The sequence below is a fragment of the Lagopus leucura genome, unplaced genomic scaffold, assembly GCF_019238085.1.
Source record: "Lagopus leucura isolate 7727_CA_CO unplaced genomic scaffold, USGS_WTPT01 Super-Scaffold_100015, whole genome shotgun sequence".
Classification (NCBI taxonomy): domain Eukaryota; kingdom Metazoa; phylum Chordata; class Aves; order Galliformes; family Phasianidae; genus Lagopus; species Lagopus leucura.
Genome location: NW_024962269.1, coordinates 4551906 through 4573232, shown reverse-complemented (window position 1 = coordinate 4573232; position 21327 = coordinate 4551906). Strand labels below are relative to the sequence as shown.

Sequence of the window (21327 nt, the reverse complement as noted above, 5' to 3'; positions counted from 1 at the left end):
TGTTGTGTATCAATGTAACATTGTAACTGCCAGGCGAGAAAAAAACCCAAAAAACTATTATGAGCTTTGCTTTATTTCAACTTGGCTATCCCATAAAAGATTTCGTTTTGGTAAAATTCACCGAGTTTTTATTAAAAATGCTTTTTACTTTTTCCCTTAAGTTTGGGAAACTCGTAACCAAACAATAACTTGACAAAATAAAGCAAACTTATTTCCCAGGAGGTTTTATAAAAAATGAACGCCTATTCTTTATCATGCATGGATCTTTTAATTCTTGTCATGCAAGGAGACCAAGTTTGGGCTCGGGGTTTGGGATTGTTATGAAACCCAGGGCATACCCCATTTCTTTGGCCTTACCTGCCTGCTCTGGTAGCAAGGACAGATTCAGTGTGGAAGATCTTATTGTGCCACACACTGATTAGCAAATATCCCAGAATATACTCTGGTCATCTTTTCTTCCCTAAAGAGCTGCACTACGATGCAATAGCTTTGGTGCAGCTAATTTTAATTTCAATGAGCATTTGTAAATAACTGCTTTCCTTTCCCTAGGTATAAAATGCAAATGCACTTTTTTTTTTTTCAATGAGTCTAGTATGCCAGAAAAGAACTGAACGAATAAGACCTTCAAGAAACTATCAGATATGCGCCATATTTTGGGTTTAGTTAAAATTGTTTAGAGCAAAGGCCATTAAATCAGAGATGGATTTTTCCCAAGTTTGCTTTGTTACATGACAGTGTTTGAGTTTACGTTTTGCTTCCAGCTAAATGCAGGTAAAATTCATGTTGGTATATATGTATGATATTTATACAAACAAACAATATTAATAAATATGTAATAAAATCAAATATCTTTTCTTCCTGCAGTATCAAGTCTTCTTCCTCCTTTTCCCAACCCCATTAGACCAAATATCTTTATTTTTCTTCGCAGATTGAAATGCTAAGAAAGAAAGTCAAAGAAAAGGAATTATTTATAATACAGCTTTTAGAAAAGATTTCTTTCTTAGAATGTGAGGTAAGGCTTTATATAATTGTGATTGTTTTCTGAAATCCAATAAAATTGGATCTGGTGTCACCTGATGCTGCTTAAATGCATGTTTACTTCTTATATTTGCTGTTCTTCAGTAAACAAAAGTTTGCTGAAATTAAACACCTGTCACAAGATGAACGTTTGTAATATAAAGTCTGGATACTTCCATTATAGAGACAAAGTTCGTGTTGTTTCTCAGCTTCCTGGGGCTGAGAGGGAAGTAGGTTCCAGTAAGCAGCAGGAGATAACAAGAAGAATGGGTATTAGGTAGCCTGGGGTTTTGGTGGTTATGAGGGCCACTGTATTTCCACACCTATGCTCCAGGTGATGGCTTTATCTACCCAATGAGTGGGAATAGATGTACAATTTCATGTTAGCTTTGTTATCATACAATTTTATAAGTGTCATAAGTTCTTAAAACAGAAGCTGCTGAAAAAAGATGGTTGATTTAATTTATTGTATTCCCCAGAAATAAGGAGTGTTTATTTTCTCAGTGAATACTTTTACATTATTTATTATAGAGAAAAGCCAGATTGGAATTTTATTTTCTCATTTAATTGACATAGCTAATTAACATAACTAAAATAAACTTGTGTTGAAAATGTTTTCCAGAATAAAGAATTACAAGATAAATTGGACTATTTAATGGAAAATCAACCAAAGACCCATGTAGAAACCAGAGATGCTGGTGTAGGATGTGATCTTCCATATAGGTATTTCAATTTTCTTGTTTATAGCAAACTTCTTCACAATGTCCCTTATCAGCACTATGTTAGTACACTGTTAGAGTTCTGCAAAACATTCCTAATTTTCAAAGAGCACCTGGTAGATACAAGATGTAATGTACTTCAATGACTTGAGCAGTTTTAGATGCGAATTTATTACAGACCCTTGGTGCTTAGTTGCAGTAATGTGAACAGCTAGAAGTGAAGATATCTGACTTTGTGAAATGTGGAAAATATTGATGAATTGTGTCTGCCAGCACCACAGCAGGAGACAACGGTCAGCACTGCCCTGAGCCTGTTCAGTGCTGGCTTCATGAATGCTTTATTGTTTATATTCCACAAGATGCATCAATGACCACTTTAAAGGGGAGGTAACACCAACAGTAGCAGTCTAGAACTGCAGAAGTTTTTGGAACTGTCCTAGCACTAAGTGGACTACTGCCAAGTAAACAGCACAGATTATCACTTGCACACTGGGATGCCTTTCTCTGTTCTCTGACAATGGGTGAAGTTTAGGCCTCCCTTCTCTACCTTCCCTTCCTTAATTCCAAACACTGCAGTAGGGTTGCACTGAGACCTGGTTAGCAATGCTATCAACTTTGGCTTGAATCTCTCCCCAAGAAAATCACCACAAGGAAGGGCAAAACAGTAAGGTAAGGAGGATCACTGTATATTACTTTAACTACCAGCAGGTAAACTAGTTCATCTCAACTGCCCTGCAAATCGAATTATTTTGTTTGATGTAAATTAGCATATAAAATCAGAAAGCTGCAATGCACACTAAAATTTTCCTTTCTAGTTTAAAAATACACTCATGTCAGTGTTCTGCCTAAAGCATATTGTAATGGCTCTGAAATGTCACAGACTGTTGTTTTTCACCCAGGACACCAACATCTTTGTTGTCCCCTCTGGGTCCCTCTTTCACATAACCACAGCCCCAGTCATCTGATGCTTTTCCTAGTTTTTATATTTATCTTTGACCTCTATACTGTTTAGATTTTATGGTATTATACTTCACAGTTAATTGTGTCCTTACATTTGATTTTATGGTCTTTAGGATCTTTAGGTTAAGCAGCTGTATTGCTGGATATTCCAATATGAGCTCCAGTTGATACTTGCATGGCATGTTTTTTATCAAATACTATTTGCAGCATTATATAAAATAAATATGGAACATACCAAACACTTTGAATAGTTTAGTTTTAGCCTATCAATAACAAGGCACAGGTTTACTGCAGTGTCACTTTCAGCCCAGTTGTCTGATGCTCTGACGTTAACCCTGCAATTTTTCTTGTATCCTCAACAGTACAAATAATGATAACGGAAGATCTCCTGAAAGCACAAGGCCAGTGAGGACATACACCCCATTCAAGAGAGTGTTGGAATATAGCACAAAGAACAGTACTTCTTGAGCATCCAAGTCCATGTGCTTTCTAAATACAAACAAGTATTTTGCGCCTTTGCAGCTTGATTAGATAAATTTTTATCAAGTCATAGAGAAGAACAGCAGCATGGAGTCTTGCTAAATTTATCCTGAAAGCAGCTTTTTAGTAGCTTCCTATCTGAAGTTACTACTGATATTAACTGTGAGGGAGATAGGCAAGAAGCGGGATGAATGAAACAGCAGTCTATATTGCTTCTTTAGAAGCTGTCTAGTGCAATGTGTCATTTCAAATACCTACAAGGAAGGGGTTGTATAGCTGTACAGATTTTCTTCAAATGTGTTCTAATTTCATTTTTACGATGAATCTCTATTTTGTTTTCAATACTACCAGAAACAGAATCTAAAACTACCTTGGCAGGGGGCATTAATCTCAAAGCTCCTCCTTTGTGTACAGTGAGAGCTGTTCATGCTTACCATAGAGACCTGCAGTGACTTAGGGCTCCATTCACACAGAACAAGTTGACTAGGAACAAGCATTCTCTTGCTGGGAGGGAGAAATGCAACTGGGATGTTCTCAGGAAATTCCCTCTACGCATGCAGATGAGTGTTGTGTTTGTCACTCAAAATATTAAGCAATATAGCAGCTTTACGATGGATTTTGCTTTATTGGTTGAATATGTGGTTTGTACTTCCTAGTCACAGAGCACAGTGACCATTGGTGATACACTCACTAGTGACGGGGTAGGAAAATCCCCGTTGCTTTTTTAAAATTGCTTTTGCATTACAGGAAGGAATTCTCACTGGACAGCATTTTGCCTTCAGTAACCTTCTGCAGTTCCTGCCATTCCCACATCAATAACTATCCTGAATGATTATTTTGATTTTGAGTATGCTTTCATTCCCTACAAACACTTAAAATCTTATCCCCAACTTCAGAGTACCAGCAGAATGACTGCATCTAACAACTGAATTTATTTATATAGTCTTAGTTTTCACATTTTATTTTCATCTCCCAGTTTTATTGAAATAAGTTTAGTTTAGTATTTTTTTGTAGTCCTGTTGCCATCAATGTGGCAAGTTTTTTTCTATTACAGCAACTGCTGTAGAAAACAAACAAGTGTTTTGTGTAATTCCTGTATTGAATATGAACCCCAGGAGGTGTTCATCTTGCCGCAGGGCTGCATAAAATGATTGCTTTTATCTCCAGTCTAATGCAAGTTTTTAAATTCAGTACTCTCTGTTCAATTAATATACTCAAAATTGTATTTAAAATAATAATATTTAACTCATAATCCCAATCTTATTTCTGCATTCTTTCATGGTTTTCTTAAATTGCTAAAAATCTTAGTTTATTCTTTAACTGTGCTGTTTAGCTACTAAGTAAAGAAGTCTGTAGTGGAGGATGTCTTGATGCAGTACAAGTACCTCACAGAAATGTAAATTGCTTGGTGTAACTAAAGCAAAAGCAAAATAAAATGGGAAACTCTAACTTCGCCAGCTTTTATGCTTGGATCATCATCCATCTGCATGTAAGCTATTTTTTTTTTCTTTATGACCTGATCAACTCTTGAGAACTTAGAGTGGTCATTCTTCCTAAAAAGTCAGATGCAGTATTGTGGATCATTTTATGTGTAGAATTCAAGAAATACTGCAGTCAAAGCCACCGACAAAAACGTAATCTATCTACTGTTGAGGTAAGCCTGTAATCTTTATTGGACTAAAAGTCACAAACATTAACAGTTGCTCAGTATTACTTTTAAAAAGAAAAATTCAAAGTTTCACCAAGTTAACTTAATAGCTCTAAATGGGAACTCATGTTTAGTATGCATGTGATGGAGTGAATAATTACTCCTAGATATCAAAAGGGGAAAAAAAATAGCTATTGCCTTAGTGAATAGAAATTATAACACACATTTACTTGAGTTGCTTCTCCCAGAGCAGAAGGAAACGGCTTGAAAGGGAGGTCCCTGAGAATTAAGAATTCTACTCCCTTTAAAAGGTCCTCAGGCAAAGCACCTCATTGTACAAGGCAGAGGAATACCAAATACTGGAATATCAAAGATGAGAAACCAGCTGATAGGTGCAGGAGCTGTAGCCTCAACCCCACATAGAGTGTTCTTGATTGAAGTTTTCATGATTGAGTGTGTTTGGGAGATTGAGTTCCCAAATAACAGTTAATTTGATCAATACCTAATTAATTAGGTTGAGTACAATGAAGATCTTGAAGTGGAACTTTAAATACAAAAACATTTTAAATGGAAGTGTTTACTGATGAGCACAAAAGATGATGGGTAATGGCCCAACCGGTATTTCAGGCACAATGTTTGTATGTGTGTAATCATATCTCCCTCTAGTGGCTCATAGCAGCAAAAATTATTAGCTGTTAATTGGACAATGTGGTTTGAAGAGAAAAATACTGAAGACTATGCCCAAAGGGCCATGCCAATATCCGTTATGGATGCAGCCTCAGTTCATTATCAGCCTGTCACCATTTTATGTGCCCAAACAATCTGGTTTCAGGATGTATTTATGAACTGTGATTAGTGAGTTATGTTCAAAAACAGATTAACTGATGAAGGTTTTATTTATAGATAAGAGGAAATGCAAGTTGTTGTGATAGAAAGACATCAATCGTAAAGTGCAATTAAGTAAAAATACTTCATTGATCTGTCTGGCTTGAGCCAGAGTTCAGAAAACAGAGTCTCATAGCTAAATGCTCTGGCTTTAGTAGTGGAGAGCAGGGTGAAATATCAGAAGGTTTTGATTCAGACTTCAAAAGGAACTTCATTCTGCTTCTAACATATTTCTGAGAATATCTCTGAAAATACTTCAGCTTTGAGACTTGCAAAATGGTGATCATCTGCTCAAAACTGCACCCAGACTGCAGAAATATTTCCCGCGCAAATTTTCCATGTAAACTCTATTTATGCTGTATTGTATTTTGATATTCAGTGCGTTGGATGACCATTGTTTGATTGAACTATTGGTCTAAATTTGGTAGCTGTGAAGAGCAGGAGAGGAACAGTATTTGTATAACTGTGTTACATGAAAATATAGAGCTTTCCAGTCAAATCAATAGCAATGTAAATTAGCAGAGATAATAACAAATCTGGCTGAAAAGACTTTAACACTTCAGTACAAGTTTTGTCAAATTGAGATTGGAATGCTTAGTACTATAACATTAGAAACTAGTAAAATTTCTGTAAACATCAATAAAAGCCATATAGGTAGGTTCCAGAAAGTACATCAAATATAAGTCAATTGTATGACTTCATTTGTACCACGGTAAGTGTTATTCTGTGATTTATTCCAGATCTTCTGGAAAGTATTTTGGGATACAGTTTTCATATACGCTGTGTAAATAGTGCAATTACACTGTATGCTTTTAAAACATCCTGTATGTAAGACTTGAAAAGGATGAACTGTAATAAATACTGTATTTAAAATTTCTATTCTGTTGTGTAAATATTCAGAAATAAACTTACCTTAAAACCTTGCAAGTTTTACTCTACATATTCTTGTTTGTTCAAAACATGTATGAATGCAAAAGTGGTTGCTCTGCAGCCTGGAATCCTTGTCAGTGTTTCTGTTGGCAGATGTGCTCTTGAGACAGGAAGACACTCCCTAGCTAAAGACTAAAGACTCTTCTCAAAGCCAAGTAACAAAAGTAGACGAACTCTTTTGTAGAATAAAGAACTATTGACTTGCAGAGGATAAACAAGACGTGGGCAACATAACATTCTCACTTACAAATGAATCAGTAAAATCAGTGTTAGTGGTTTGCAGTACTCAACTGTAGAATGTGAAGCTTTTATCTCACTAATCTTCCCGTGTATGTCTCTTCAGCAGAGACTGACATAAGAACATCATAAAATCATACTGAGATCATGCTCAGTGGTGGTACTACAAAATAGGATGCTGTGAGTTGCTTTCTCAAGTTTTTGGGAGAGGCTTTAAGTCCTCATTTTGACATCTGGAGGCTTTCAGAAGTGGATAAATAAGCAAACAGGTAAGAAGTATTGTGTGAAGTAAGTGTGTAATTCTGTACAGAAAATACTTGCTCCATAGAATGGAGACACACACTGACAGTTTCATTCCACTTGCATCCTATTTCCTTCCTATTCAGCTCTTGGAGATATTTACACTTGTAAAAGAAGAAGAGTCCTGATGAGTCTAAGGCCCTTCTGACCCTAAGCTTCAGCACTAGAACAGGGAAGAAATGCAGAAAAAGACAAGGTTGTGGCAGTCATCCACAACTTGAGGTATGTGAGAACTCCCCAAAGTAAAAGGGACCTGGAGATTGAAAAAAGTACAGAAGTGCGTAGGTTTTGTTTGCAGTGTTTTAGAGAAATAAGGTTATGGGAAGATAAATTACTATAATGACATATGACAATGATTTATTGTTTTTAACGAAATGAAAACAAATCATTTTAGTCCTAAATATTCATACAATTTTTTTTCTGTTATGTCAGGAGTGGTTTATTTTGTGCATGTGGCTTGATTCCAGTTTGCTTGCCCCCAGTATTTCCATCTAGGAGCAGGGAAACAGAAAGTAGGTTTTCTCCCATCAGAGCCTAATTTCTTGAGTCTTAGGATTTCTTAGTGAAGAGCATAATGATCTATTTATTAAAATGGGAGATAGGAGAAAAGGACAATGAAAATGATACCCTTACCAGATAAAGTAACGCTCTTGGTAGTGTTAGCTTTAAGACCAGTTATGACCTGTGTACTTCTGACAGGAAGTTCTCCCACCTGTAAAAAAGTCATGGCTACCTCTCTTCAGATGCCGTCTGACTAGAATACCCATTTTGTGCTTTCTTCACATAGTTCATTCTTTTGTTCATATACTTGATTTTCTTCATTGCTATTCTAATGATTTAATTTTCTCATAGACGTAGCATTAAATTGCATACTAATTACAGGCATGCTATTGTAGAATAAATTGAATTCTAACTATGTGACAGAAAACAGACCGTCTGAAAACAGTGCCTAATGAGAGCTCTTGAAATAATGTCCTAAGAGCATACTCTTACATAGGAAATAATTAAAAAAACCCCAAATAATAGTTTTTTTTATATACATAGCTCACATGAGTGTTGATCGACTGCTGGAATAAATGATACAAAATAAAGCCTAAAATCAAAAGGCCACTTATGATCTGGAGAAAACAAAAAAAATATTGCTGAGTACTGCAAATAGTGGTGATGTATGAGTTTCCCACAGGAAAAGAGCAAAGTGCTAAGGCTAATCTTGTACTAGCTACTGCTGGATGGTGATTACTGACATTCAGAGTGTGGCTAGTAAGGATTCTTCTTGCTCAGGACAAACAAGGCTACAGTTTGTAATTTTTCCGTTCTACTTCTCATCGACTGAGAAAGCATCCATCTACTTTTCCTTCCTGGCATTTGAATCTAAATCGATGGTCTAGATTGCATTGCATCTAGATGCTGCCCCTTGTTTCATAAATGAGAAATCTTTCATTCTAGCACCTGTCAAATGTTAGCCATCAGTTCATCATTATGGAACTGTGTGTCATCCAAAAACAGATGATGGTATTCCAAAATTTAACTCCCATCAACTGTAAAGATGAACAATGTAACTTCCCAGTGACCTTGGACAAATGAGGACTGCAGAATGGTGTTCCAAGTAAGGATAGCAAAACTATCAGTCATGACTCCCACAGTCCTGTTATTAGAATACTTTATTCTCTTCATCTTTTGTTTCATTTTTTTTTGTGTTTGCACAGGTGAGGAGATAGGCTGAAACTCACCAGAATTACTTTTCTGCATATGTAGTTACAGCAGTTGGACTGAGATGAGCCATCATCACCTAAGTGCAGAGCAGCAGACTAGTGAGATTATTCCTTTGCCACTTACACAGAGGCAGAATCAGTTTCCAAGCCCAACCTTTTTTTTTTCGAATCTGCACAGGAGAAAGAGGCTAAACGTTGAGTTACAGCATTCCTTCTTGCAAGTGCCAGACAGCACAACAAGACGGCATTACAATTCAGAAAACTTGTGTTTGACAACATTAAGTGATCTCCTGGCAACAAAAAGTGTTTTCCTTTTTCCTGAGCTCTTGAGAAAAGTTTCCTGCGGGATTTTCTGTGGGAGATGATCCAAGTTGTACGTAACAGGCAGTGAGGTGGTCCCTGCAGCCAGGCACTTGGCTTTTTTCACCCCTCCACGCTGTTTTTCCATGGCAGCTGCCCACCTGGCTCCTTTCACTTCCCTGGGCCCTCAGCCCTTCCGCACACCTCCCAGCTGTACAAACAGAGGGGCACGCAGCCATCTCAACACGTTTCCTCCTGCAGGGCGGGCCGGCCGGTCATCCTGCTCATACAACAACAGCTTAACAGTGAGAAATCCAATTCTTCCCCGTTATGTGCACCAAGGGACTGGGCTGCACCAAGGGACTGGGCTGCACCAAAGCTCCCCGCAATGAGCACACAGCTCGGGCTGTACTGCTGGGCAGCGCTCAGCACCGCACTCAGCACTTCTGTGGCCATGAAGGCCTGAAGCAGTGTGTGCACACTGTGCTAAGGTTTGCATTCCTACATTCAGCCTCTGTTTAGCACCTGTAAATATAAGTGCGGTGTCAAAAGAGAAACTGTAACGAATCACAGAATGGCCAGGGTTGTACGGGACCTCAAGGATCATGAACCTCCAACCCCTCTGCCACATGCAGGGCCACCAACCTCCCCATTTAATGCGAGACCAGGCTGCCCAGGGCCTCATCCAACCTGGCCTTGAACACCTCCAGGGATGGGGCATCCACAGCCTCTCTGGGCAGCCTGTTCCAGCACCTCACCACTCTCCTAGTAAAGAACTTCCCCCTGACATCCAACCTAAATCTTCCCTCTCTGAACTTAAAACCATTTCCCCTTGTCCTGCAGTTATCTACCCTTTAAAAGAGTTGATTCCCCTCCTGTTTGCAGGCTCCCTTTAGGTACTGAAAGGCTGCAATGAGGTCACCCCGCAGCCTTCTTTTCTCCAGGCTGAACAAGCCCAGCTCACTCAGCCTGTCCTCACAGGGGAGGTGCTCCAGTTCCCTGATCATCTTTGTGGCTCTCCTCTGGACCCTCTCCAACAGCTCCCTGTCTTTCTTGTACTGGGGTCTCCACAGTACTGGACACCGTACTGCACGTGGGGCCTCACAAGAGCAGAGGGGGACAATCACCTCCCTGCTCCTGCTGGCCACCGCTCTTCTGATGGAGCCCAGGATACCATTTGTCTTCTGAGCAGCAAGAGCACACACGTTCAGCTTTTCATCCATCAAGACCCCCAGGTCCTTCTCTGCAGGACTGCTCTCAAGACCGCTCCTTCCAGTCTGCATGGATGCCTGGGATTCCCAGGTCAATGGCACCATTCAGAATCTCTGGAAAGCTGAACGCTGAGACCTCAACAGGAATTTGGGCTCTGCTAGAGGCCCCTCAGCCAAGGCAATCACAGAATGATTGGACATGAGCGCTGAGATCACCCAGTCCGACTGCAGCACAGCCCCCCCAGCAGCTTATCGCCGCACCCGCAGGGCTCACCGCACCGCCCCGGCCGAGCCGCCGCAGCGCCCCCCGTCGGGCCCCGCCGGCCGCCGTCACTTCCGGTAAGATGGCGGCTCCCACGGAGCTGCGGAAGCGGTGCCGGTGGCGCCGGGCCCGCGCGGCCGCCCCGCGGAGAGGCGGCTTGGGGCCGGAACGGCATGGCGGCGGCGGGCTCCCTGCGGGGCCGGAGCCTCCCCGAGCTGCGGGAGATGCTGAGGCGGCAGGAGCGGCTGCTGGCGGACCAGTAAGCACGGCTCCCCTCGGGGCCGTCTGCGTCACGTTCCGCGCGGGCGTCGGCGGCGAAAGCGCTCCCGTGTGTCCGCTGGGCTGAGCGAAGGAACCGGGGTCGCGGCCCGCGGTGCCGGCGGGGCGGCTGTTCTCCGCCTTCTGTCCGCTCTGGTGGGGTGGGGCCAGCACGGTTCTGCCGCTGCGAGCGTTCGCTGTCGCGGTGCGGAGTTGGTGCTGGGAGCCGTCCGCGTGCCAGCCGCATGGGAACGCGGAGAGATGGCGGGTGCGAGCCTGACAGCAGCGCGTGGGTGGGAAGGAGGGGGTGAGAGCCTCGTCGGTGTGAGCGGCCGAGGCTGTCGGTGCTCTGCGTCTGGATTAGCAGCGTTCAGAAGTCTCGCAGTAGGGGAAGATGCTTGCTGGCAGAACTGAGGCCTGGGATAGCTGCTCTGGTAGAACAGCTTTGTGTGCCAGAATGAAATAGCATTGCTCAGACACGGTTAAACAACTCGTGTTGTTATTTTTTTTTAATTGTTTTTTACCACTTTAGGAAGTTCATCGATAAGCTTCCAGATAAGGGCAAGAAGATCTCCGATTTTGCAGAGAAGCTGATGCGTGCCATCTCACAAGAGGAAGAGCTGGCACGGACTGCAGAGCTGTTGTCCGCGGTCAGGCTGGAGTTCCAGGCAGAACAGGACAAGGCTCATACCAGCAACCAGCACATCGCACTGGGCGAACATGCGCTGCACCAGAAGGAGCCCCCAGTCCTCAGTGCCAATTCTCGTGCTGAAGAAGTTCCTAAGACTGCTTCCCAAGGACAGAAGGGAGAATGTTTGGGGCACGATACCATAAGCATGGCTTTGGAAAATCAGAGGACTCAGAGCAAAAATGATGAAATAAGGACTGTCATAAAAGATCAGAATCTCTGTTGTGAAGCTATTTCCCAATCAGCCCCAAGCAGTCACCTGAACAGTGATCAGCAGATCTCTCGGAACAATACTGAGGGTGGCACAGAAAGTGCTTTAGACAACTGTAATGACACATTGGTTGATGCTTTTCAAAAAGTTACCATTGGAGATGGGGATAATAGTGAGAAAGTATTGGAAAAAGAGCAGAATGTGTCTAAACATAAGGGCAATATTTTTGGAAGCCTGCACCCCAGGACACCACATTATATTGAAGTTCTGGAGTCCAGAGCAAAAAACCCTGTCATAAAAAAAAGCAAATTCAAAACAAATGCGTAAGTATTACGGAATACAGGAATCTGTTCTAGACAGGAATAATCAACTTGTTTAAGATTGAAAATGTTGCAGAAAAAGCAAGGTTGGTTTATTTTCTCCTGGTGAATTAGGAGATTTAAAGTCACGTGACATGCTGTGCTAATATATTGGCTCTTTTGTTAAGTACTGCAGAATCTCAGTGCTGAGTGGTGGTCTGAATCTACCAGTTTGAAAAAAAGAAGTCGTAATCTTCATAAAATTTCATAGCTTAAGCTATAAAACTATTGGACATGTGGTAGAACTTTCTTCTGGATTAATTCTAGAACTTGTAAAATTTCAACAACAAGTGGCCCTTTGCTTTTCCTGCATCTTTGTGAATCTGCAATTCTTGTTGTGAGTATTGGCAATAATAACAATTTCTGTTTCTCTTGACTCCCAAAGCGTTGCTGTTTTGTGGTTGCCTATTAATTGGTGTTCATTTTTTGTCTGCTGCGAGGAACAATTGTGACACTGTTTCTATGTAGAGAAGCTGTATCCTACTAGGTGAGGAGAATGCTAATATTTCTGGTTTTCTCTGGAGCTGAAACAGTAAAGGGTAGGTGTAGTACTGAGGGACGTGGCTTAGTGGGCAATGTTGGTAATAGGCAGACAGTTGGACTAGATAATCTTAGAGGTCATTCCCAGCCTCTGTGATCCTATGCTTGTTTATTTGAGAACGGTGTCATTACACTTCAGATGCTCTTTCTACTTTTGTACCCTTACGTGTTGAAATTAAATTTTAGAGCTGAAGTTCTGAGCTGTGTGTTTCAAATGTTGGTTACAACCTCTGTGTTTGATCACTTGCAGGTTATCAGGAGAGCAGAGCGGATCATCGCGTGGTTCCTCACCCAGTCAGTCACCTGGGGGATCTGGCTCTCCAATTACTGCTGAAGAAAGAAGACTTAGAGATAAGAAACATTTGAATGACGTCACAGCAGCTCGGCTACCACCACTTCACCACTCCCCTGCTAAGCTGTTGTCTATCGAGGAGTCCATAGCAATTCAGATACAGCAAAAAGAAGCTTATGAGGTAAGAATTTCTGATTTATCTGGAAAAATAATTATTTAATTACTACAACCCTTACCAAAAAACTCACCAAAACAGGAAGAAAGCATAAAGACATCCTTTGATACTTTTGAATCTGATAATAAAATTGAGATTGCCAGACTTTGAGAAGACTGTATTTGAGTCTCTTAATGATGTGATTCAACAATGTGTGAAACTCTTCTGAAATGGCTGTTCCTGCACTAAACAACATCTAGTGTTGTTCTTCTGTGCAGTTATGCTAACTTCATTACGATCTTTTCATCTCTGACTAGAAATAAAAGTATGGATCTCGTCTATTAGCTTTTAATTCATTTTTTGGCCCTTCCATAAATGAAGGCCTTGTGGTATTCAGTGATCTTAAGACACACAAGTAACTGCCGTTGGCTTAGTTTATTCTGTGCCAAGTTGTGAAGTTCTTTAAGGAAATTGCTTGCTAAATTCTTTTGTAATGGATTTCCATTTTGACTTCCCAACTGATACAGAGCTAATGTTTTAAACTAGGTGCTACTGTAAAAGTGTTTGTTGCTAATTACTATTTTACAAGCACTTTGCTAATTTTGTCTTTGACACTTGAAGGAAGCTAATTTATTTGTAAAATGAAGGACTTTTTTGCTGAATTGCTGAGTTGCTGAATGAATAGCATTGCTATTGGTATTGGTTACGTAGAAGGCTGATATGTAGACTGATTTTGTTCTGGCAGAAGTGAGATGGGAACTGTCAGAGGGGGAATTTCAGGTCTTCAACTAAAAAAACAAAGCTGTCTTCAAATACTAACAGAGCAGTTAGGTATTAAATGTAAATAAATTTATCTTTTTTTCATTAGTTACTAGATATTTTAATTAAATCCAGTCTGGAGTTACCAATATTTTATTGTGTCAAGGTTCTTTGGTTGGTTGGGTCTTTTGCAACCTGGATAAAAATGACGAAAACAATTTTTCTAACTTGTGTCTTTTTTTTAATAGGAAATGCAAGCCAAACTTGCAGCACAGAAGCTTGCGGAGAGGTTGAATATAAAAATGACCAGCTTTGAACCAGAGGGGGAGGCTGCAATGCAGTACAGAGAAGTGAGAGATGAAGATGATTTTTCAGCAGATGACTGAATTCGGGAAGGGGTGTCAGAGAATGAGCCACGTAACTGATCCTTATGCAATACTTCTTAAAACCCCAACGTGAATATTGATCTAATTAGTTGTTTCTGAACATTTTAACATTACAGCTATGGGAAGGGTTCATAATAATGCTTGTACTTGTGAGGTTTATTAAGTGATAAGCCCAGTATTATTTGGAGACTGGTTTTGGAACACTTGTGGCATTTAATCCTTGCGGAAAGCCCAACAGTTTTCAACTACAGTGAAGTGAGCTCCTTTTCCAAGCTATGATGAATCATCTACAAGAGAAGGTTTCTTTTGCTGGGAAATGTAAGTGTAAAGAGCCTCATAATCCAAGTCTGTAAAGTTAGCTAAGGTGCCTATGAGCTGCTGGGTGGAAACAATATTTATGAAATCTCTTCTTTGTATAAATGTGAGGTACCTCTATTGAGGCATAGTCTATGAAGGTCATCTGTCTTTTACCATATGGTGACAGTGCACATCCAAATGACTACAATAAATTTGTGATCATTTTCTTCCTATCATGAGAACTTGTTTCTATGCCCGTAGCTTCCAGTAACGCTTTCTGCCACTGTGCTGTAAATAGAAAAGAACATGAAGTTTTTACCTAACTTAATTCTGTTTGTGCTTTAAGGGATTCTGCTGTTTCATATTTGGAGACTACTGCAAAGCACTTCAAGAGATTAAGTTAATCTGAACACTTCAGTATTTTTATTAAAGGTTTTGGTGTTTTTCCTTATTTTTGTACAGTGCTTTCAAACCTTGGAATGCTATTTTTTCATAGTCTGGTACTGTAAATTAAAAGATTGCCTCTGGTTTTCTTGGAGAAAATAAGTCCTATGTATTTTACAGACTTAGCTGTTCTTTGAAGATAAAAAACAAATCTTCCTTACAGTAACATTTTCTGCCTTTTATTATGAATTTTGAAATATACAGAACACAAATGAGAAGTGTTTCTCAGTGATATTCCGTATCTAGCGTATTCAAATCCTGCTGTGAGTTTATTTTAGCTTTAAGAAACAAACCTCAGATCCCTTGTGTAGCCTGGTATAACCTACCTTCTGAGATGCTCCAGCAGCAGTGCATACAGGACAGCTGCGTGTGCATGGCTTTCCCTGGGTGTGTACATACTGCACATGTCGCCAGAAACCAAGATGTGAGTCATTCAAAAAGCTCACATTGAGAAAGAGGGCTGAAAGTCTCTGCCACTTATTGAGCGCATAAAGCAGCTAATGCCACCAATAGCACTTTTCTAGTAGGCAGATACTCTTTCCCTAATGCTCTGTGAGCTCTCAGGTAATCCTCGTGGCACAGTCCTTTCCCTGGGAATGTGGTTTGGCAGGCAGAACTGCTGCTAATTTTGTATGTGGCATTTTTTTAAATTGTGTAATCTGTTCCTCATCTGTGATACCTCTTCCCCATACCCTTTCCTCTCTCTGGTTTCTTGTTTCAATTATTTATTGGCTTCTCACCAGCTGTATGTTTTTTCCTTCTCTGAGACTCCACTCTCATAAGAACATCTCTATGCAACCCATTCCCTTTCATATGTATTCCAGTGTTCATATCAGATACTCCAGTGCCTGCAATTAACTTTGCCACATGCCTTGCAGCCTGCTGCCATTGCAGCCTCCTCTTGCTTTCTGCAACTCGATTTCAAGACCAGCCGTGCACCTGAACACCTACATACCTCACTCTAATGTCTGCAGGGACATGAATGTGTTTTTTTGCTGTAGCTACCCTTGTAGCAAAGCTCAGATTGCATGCTGTACAGGTGTATGACACTTTCAGGCCTTATATCTCTTTCTCCTTACCACTCCTATATCCTTACCTCTCTGTTGTGTGGTTTGTTTTGTTTTCTTTTTCTGTGCTTCTATACACAGCATCTCACCAGCATAGGTGAACCTTGAAGCATAGTTTGTTACCTTTCCAGGCCTGTTTGTGTCCCTCTTGTTCCTGACTGCATTATTCCACCCTGTTATGCTACCATGTGTGGCTTTTCCAGTATTCCAGTACTATGGTAACTGTTGAGTCACGGCCTGACCCACTGATTGAGCACCTGGGAAAGGACCCGGTCAGTGCTGGGAGCACAGGTGAAGGCAATTCAGCTGTGTGACCAGCAGGGGTGGAGCCTGGCTGCACCTCTCTTAGGTCTCACTGAAGGGCTGGTGCCCGGTGGGGAAGGTTGTCTTTCTGGAGATTTCTTCTTGGTGAAGCTTTCTCCTGTGAACTTAGAATCTTCTGATATGGGTAAGCATTCTTCTTCCTTCCTTAGTAGCATCCTTCTGTCATGCTGAACCTTCTGTTGTCAAATTTTTGTTGTAATGCCTTTCCCGTCGTACTGATCTGTCCAATTTCTACACAGTGCTAAAGGAATTAAAGCTACACAGTGAAGAACTTGGTTTAGGTTCAATGTAGGCTTCTGCTGACCGCTTTTTGATTATAACAAAAGCTATATTTTCTTTCTTGGGCTCTTAAGGGTTACTTTTGCTTTCTAAACTGTGGAGCAGAAACAGCTTTTGATCTGTGTTTTGATAATGCTTAACGTGTTGGAACTTGCTGAAGTGAATCCCTCCAATGGGTGAACCTTGCCTTTAAGAAAAAAAATTGCTGCTGTAACAGGTGAAGTGGATTGCCCAACTAACAGCTGCTCAGCACAGTGCTGGGGAGTGTTGTGGAGGGAGAGCTGTGTGAATGCAGAACTAAATCATAAATTGCTGCCAAACGCGTATACTTTTGTGGGGGGATCATCCTGGATTCTGAATGCAGATGTATTCTCTATGCTGAGATTTTGTGGGTGGTTAAAGAGTCAGGTATAAAGAGAGTCCCCTGATCAAGAGGGTGAGTGGTGGAATGATGGAGCCATATGTAAGTTTCTGGTTAGGTGTGGTATTCTGTATTTCACTGTTTTCCAGTTTGGAACAGTTCAAAACATACGCTGGGAATTGAGGAGGTTGTTCTGTTTTGTGGGAGTGAACTGTTAACCTGGCAGAAAATAAAGAATCAAAATTGTGTTTTTTGAAGCTCCTCGTGTGAACAATGTGTTGTTTTGGCCGTGTGAAGTTTGTAGGCAAAGCTGGGGGAAAATGGAGAATTTTTTTTTTTTTGCTGCTTAGCAAGAAAGACACTGGAGATGGAGTTAAGGAACAGGTGTTATGAATGGAAAGAAAACTAAAAGGAATTTAAATTGATAAGATCTGTAAGACCTGAAGCTGGATGATCGTGTTGGTCTGGAAGGTAGCACTGAGTGCTTAAATGGTGTGCTGCAAATCTGATAGCTGCAGCACATGAGAGGTGTCTGTGTGGCAGCACCTGCAGTCCCTTGGTTTTTGCATGGCCTGGGACGTGGTAGGAGTCCCTGATTGCCAGCTGCCTGCAGAAGTACCTTTTGGCCAATTTCTGCTCACGGGTGGAAGCTTTCCTGAAGGAGAGAAGGTGGAGTCTGGTTTGCCAGCTGTGTGGATAGTGTGATCTAGGGGATTTAGCAGCCTAAAAGATAACGCTAAGTACTTGAAAAACAGCTTTTGGGAGAACTGAAGATCTAAATGCTGCTGTGCGATAACTTTTTTTGAGTGTAAGAATAGTTAAAGGCTAGAAAGGGTCTAGAGGCTTACCCGTTTTTTTTATAATTAGACTCAATTCAGCAGTTTTTAGTCTGATGGCTTGTGGGCTGCTTCTGTGGACTTTGAGATAGGTACAAGTGTCTGGTTTGGGTTCCTGTATGGAGGGAATAAGGCCTGCAAACGCAGAATGTGACAAGCACAGCTCTGCGCTTTGGTTCCTGAACGTGCCACAGGGACACTGCATCAGCAGCTAGGAGAACACCCAGACCCTACAGACTGATTGATTGAAGCTTGTGTGGGAGCCACGGGAAAAGCTGTCATGTTCCACGTGCAGCTTCTGGGCAGTAGTTTGGGGGTTTCTGTGTGGAACTCGCAGGCAGTTCCTGTGCTGGACACACCACCAGCTGGCAGCCTTTAGCAGCCTTGCACAGGGCACCCTCTCAAGACTGAGCTGTAGGTAGATTATCCCTGGGCCAGGTGAATTGCAACGAATTCTTGACTTTTCTGTTCTTTTTTTGGGTGGGTTTTCTGTGTGTGTGGGGTGGGGGTAGGGGGAGATCAGATCACCTCTGAGAATTCCTGGTTTCGTACTGTTTGGTTTTTATTTTTTTATTTTTTTGGGGGGGATGGTTGTGAACTCCCAGATTCTCGGAGGGAAAGTAGAAAGGACAGCTGTGTGAAAACAACATTTATTTTGCTCTGTGTGGTTGTTTCTTTATTTTCCCTCTCAAGGTGATAATTGTGTTTTATTCTCACATTTCTGCAGTGCTTTGTCACTGGTGACATTGTGGCCAGCAAATGTTGGCTGACCATAGTCCAAATATCTTTTATTCACATTGACTTTCCATGGGATGCACGCTGACTCCTTTGTAAATACTGTAATTGCTATTGCATATGTATGTATGCAAAGTTTTGGAGACGTTATCTTTTATTTAAAGCAACTGTTTGATCATTTTGTTAATAAGGTTTTACTAAGTGGGCCTTTGGTTTGCTGAAGTGTGAAAGCGTATACTGAAGAGAAGGCGTCATTCCTCTAGGAACATTTATATGCAAGTGCTCTGTTGAGCTGGGATATTGCCTCTGTTTTGTTTAATCTCTCTGTTCATGGGAAATGTGGATAACAGTTGTTAAGCAATTACTGACTGTGAGGCAATGACACAAATAAGCACAACGAAATGTGTATGGGAAGCAAATTGATTTGTAACTTGCCAGAAATGCTGAACTAAGGATTTTACTTTTCATCATCCAGGTATGAGCAAATGTGTCTTCCAGCATTATGTATAAGGATGATTTTCTGACAGGGAAATTTAGAAGAACTTGTACTGTGACAGCCTCACTGCTTTTCTTTTGACTGTGATGCTGGGGAGCATAGCTGCATCACGCACCAATGGGCACATCCTCACTGAAGTTGTGAGGGAAATGAGTGGAGCTGTGATGCTTAATGAACATATTCATATTACTTCCACACAGCTGATATTGATGCTGATACTTATCAGACTGAGGCAGTGATATAGCATGGCAAGTAGTGGCAGTCTGAGCTTTTACTGAGTCTCTGAAGGTGAGCACTTTGTAGGAGGTATTTTTTAATATGCTTCTGCTGAATAGGAACTTCATGTGCAGAGTTTTGTCTGTGTCTTTCTTCACTTTTTTTCAAAATGTTTTCCCTATTGTTATTTGTTGCCCATAGTGTATATTTAATTTACGCTGAGTTAGATGGCAGTGGAAGTGGCCTGCTCTGGTTGTAACATGGTCCCCTTCATCCACCTCTATCATAGAATCATTACAGAATGTCTTGGGTTGGAAGTGATCTCAAAGATTATTTAGTTCCAGCCCATCTGCAGCAAGCAAGGTTTCCAGCCACTAAATCAGGCACTCGATCAGGCTGCCCAGGGCCTTACCCAACCTGGCTGTGACCTATAGGTTGTGTGCAGTGCCAGCTGTGTGTGGTTGTGTGAAGAAACTTGCTTTCGGCAGAAGCCATGGTATTTTCTTATTATGCATGTGGAATTGCAACTGAAACTGGAGGTGTGATGACAGTATTTGTTGGGGGTCTCAGTTGAACAGACTGACTCAACCGTGTTGGAGACTTAGCTGCCAGGACATTACCTGATAGGTGGAAACATTTCCTCCAAACCAACTCTGGAAGGTGTGATATGAATTACAAGATCAATGAGATATTTGGTTGGAAGTCATTTAGACCATTATCCTTTAATGCTGTGAGGTGTCCACTCGTACTGATCTGGGAGAATTAAAATAGTACCATTCTTCCCCAAGGGAGGAACCTGGTTTATTTGGCTTCTGGCATGAAAACGAGGTTTGTTTTTTTTTTTCCCCCCAGGCATCTTGTGTCTCTATTTCCAATTATTGAATTGGCATTGATTTTTCTTCCGTTTTCTTACAAATAGTAACAATAACTCTTTGATAACTCGCCTACAAATCAAGATGAACCAACAGGGTTTGGGCAACAGATATATATATATATATATATATATATATATATATATATATATATATATTATATCCAAGAGTTTATATTTGAATGTAGGAAATCTTCATAAGCTGTGTGATAAACTCATTCTGTTTGCGTCAGCTAGGAGTGTCCTGCATTGCCTCCTGGTTACTATAAAAGTCTCAGTGTAATTGTGGTTTCCAGAGCTACAGATCCATCAATTCCAGTTGTAATTATGTGTGAAATTACTTTATCATTGGCCTTCTCCCTGCTTTTTCCTGAAAGGGGCTGGGGAGAAGGTAACACAGATTCATAAAGTCTTCATTTCAAGTAATAATATTTTATTTACTGACACAATTGATTTGTATCAGTTAAAAGTGTTCCTTCATTGATTTCACATCTATTGGTTTGAGCTGCTTTAAATTGGCGTTGTACTGATTATAGCACTGCTTGAATGATAGCTGATGATAAATATTATCCTTGCACAGACATAGGGCATCATCATATGTCATGTCTGCAGACTAAGTTTTTTTGCCTGCACAGCAGATTTTTGTGGCTGTGAGCCAGGAATTTTAATGAAAGAAAACATCAAAGATGCAGAAGAAATGAGAATATTAGTCAAGGAAGATACACAGTGATGCTCTCTGATAACCCCTGGTAATTGACATTAGAACTATGTGGGAGCAACTTAAATAAACATCTGGACACTGAGTTTAGACATTTCCAGTGACAAAACCCAGACAGATCTTCTGGACTTGCAATAATAAATATTTCAGCGCAGTCTACATGAATCAACTTAGAATCCTGTTTTCAATTATTCTAGTTTTATAAATATATCATAGTTAATTATTCAGGGATAGAATTTCTTTTGAAGATTAGGGAATTTGATGTTTTCTTCATTCATGTAAAGTTCCATTTTTTATTTATAGCAAATTTACTTCTGTTTGTACAAAAACAATAGTGCAAGCTTGCCAAGAGCAATTAAACAGAATGCAACTGAA

At 40.7% G+C, this 21327-nt stretch overlaps 1 protein-coding gene across 1 annotated transcript in view; it reads left to right on the top strand.

Moving 5' to 3' along the window:
- LOC122182364 (myocardial zonula adherens protein-like) overlaps positions 1-14841 on the top strand; it is a 52188-nt gene extending 37347 nt beyond the window's left edge. Inside the window, exons 11-15 of the mRNA XM_042875540.1 lie at positions 929-1012; positions 1640-1740; positions 11452-12141; positions 12968-13190; positions 14171-14841. Coding sequence (XP_042731474.1) covers positions 929-1012; positions 1640-1740; positions 11452-12141; positions 12968-13190; positions 14171-14308 — 1236 coding nt within the window. The 3' untranslated portion in view covers positions 14309-14841. The remainder of the gene's footprint in view (positions 1-928; positions 1013-1639; positions 1741-11451; positions 12142-12967; positions 13191-14170) is intronic.
- Positions 14842-21327: the final 6486 nt, after the last annotated feature.